This window comes from Mandrillus leucophaeus, unplaced genomic scaffold (genome assembly GCF_000951045.1).
Source record: "Mandrillus leucophaeus isolate KB7577 unplaced genomic scaffold, Mleu.le_1.0 Scaffold17, whole genome shotgun sequence".
Classification (NCBI taxonomy): Eukaryota; Metazoa; Chordata; class Mammalia; order Primates; family Cercopithecidae; genus Mandrillus; species Mandrillus leucophaeus.
Window position 1 is genome coordinate 4,205,188 of NW_012101698.1, and position 1,913 is coordinate 4,207,100.

General features: G+C 41.6%; 1 protein-coding gene across 2 annotated transcripts in view; it reads left to right on the forward strand.

Annotated features, from left to right (window-relative positions):
• PHLPP2 (PH domain and leucine rich repeat protein phosphatase 2) overlaps positions 1 to 1,913 on the forward strand; it is a 95,166-nt gene that overhangs the window by 66,573 nt on the left and 26,680 nt on the right. Inside the window, exon 13 of one of the 2 annotated variants that reach the window (XM_011976738.1) lies at positions 373 to 573. The exons of the other annotated variant lie outside the window; for it this stretch is intronic. Coding sequence (XP_011832128.1) covers positions 373 to 573 — 201 coding nt within the window. The remainder of the gene's footprint in view (positions 1 to 372; positions 574 to 1,913) is intronic. 2 annotated transcript variants of the gene reach the window in all.

The window sequence follows — 1,913 nt, forward strand, 5'->3', positions numbered from 1 at the left end:
GGCCCGGCCCAGACAAAAGTTTTTCTAAATGGTGTATTCGTAGTTCAGAAATATGTGAACATGATATTCAGCAACATCCTTTCAGTAGGCAGTTTGGCAGTAAAAGATGAAGTTAGGTTAGAATCAGGCACTCCAGAATCCTGGGAAAACAACCAGGCTTGTACTTTTTTCTCTCTACTTGGTTTGCATGAATTGAGTAAAAGGAACTTTGGGTTGAATAGGATCAATTAGAGAAAAACTACTTGGAGTATGTTTTTTTTTTTTTCCATTTGGGAGCTTGGAATGGCAGCATTCCATACTGAGGTGACATGATGGTTTCTATATAGGAAGGCAACAAATAAAGGAGGTGATGATCTGTGTGTGTTCTGTCAGTCTCAGATACTTGAATGCATCTGCAAATAGTCTGGAGTCTTTACCATCCGCCTGCACTGGCGAGGAGAGTTTGAGTATGTTGCAGCTGCTTTATCTGACCAACAATCTCCTGACGGATCAGTGCATACCTGTCCTGGTGGGGCACCCGCACCTGCGAATCTTGCACCTTGCAAACAATCAGTTACAGACCTTTCCTGCAAGGTAAAATGAATGCAGACTTTGTTCATTTCAAATACACAACGTTAATTCTACATTTGTCAGAAAAAATATAGCCATCTGACTATGACTCTGTGTTTACGTTGACTGACTTACAGATGCTATGATTTTACTAGTTGAGTGGCAAAATCTCATCTTAATAGTTAGTACCCTGTTGCTAAAATATGTTTTATTTTTAGTTGTGACTACTTAATTATGGTCTAATACTCAATCTAGAAAAGTACAGGCTTATGAAACAAATTCTGAAGACAACTTTTTCTTTTCTCTTGTCAGCATTGTTTTATAAAATACTGTTATTTATTCATAGTACAAAAATGGAATGCTTAACTGTATGTCAAGTATTGTGTAACAGTTACAGTCTCTGTCCTCTAGGCATGTACAGTCAAATTGGGGAAATAAGTGGATAGGCAGTTGCAGTGCAGTCTAAGAAAGGTAGGGTGTTTGGCTGGGAGTGGTGGCTCACGCCTGTAATCCCAACACTTTGGGAAACCAAGGCGGGCGGATCACAGGTTCGTGAGTTTGAGACCAGCCAGGGCAATATGGTGAAACCCTGTCTCTACTAAAAATACAAAAAAATTAGCCATATGTGGTGGCAGATGCCTGTAATCACAGCTACTCAGGAGGCTGAGGCAGGAGAATTGCTTGAATCCTGGAGGCGGAGGTTGCAGTGAGCCAAGATGGCGCCACTGCACTCCAGCCTGGGCGACAAAGTGAGACTCTGTCTCAAAAAATTACTAAATAAATAAAATAAATAAATAGAAAGGCAGGGTGTTGAAGAAGATATGCACACATTGCCAGTCACGTTGCACAGAGCCTGGGGATGAGGTTAGGCTCCCTGAAGGAAGAGTTGAATAGTAGTTAGCCAGGCTACACCTATAAGAACACGTAAGAAAGATGTTTAATGCTGTCAAAGTTTGAGACAGTGTCAGTGGATAAGTAAATACCTTTCAAAATACATTTGGTTAAAACAGCAACTTTAGAACTTTTTTTTTTTTTTAAGAGAGGGGATCTCATTACGTTGTCCAGGCTGGTCTCGAACTCCTGGGCTGAAACGATTCTCCTACCTCTGCCTCTCAAATACCTGAGACTGCAGACGCATGCCACCATGACCAGCTAAAACTTGGAAAATTTAACACCAGAAAAATCTATGCCATGAAAGTAGTCATTAAAAATAATATTTTCTTTTTTTTTTTTTTTTGAGATGGAATCTCTCTCTGTTGCCCAGGCTGGAGTGCAGTGGCCGGATCTCAGCTCACTGCAAGCTCCGCCTCCAGGGTCTACGCCATTCTCCTGCCTCAGCCTCCCGAGTAGCTGGGACTACAGGC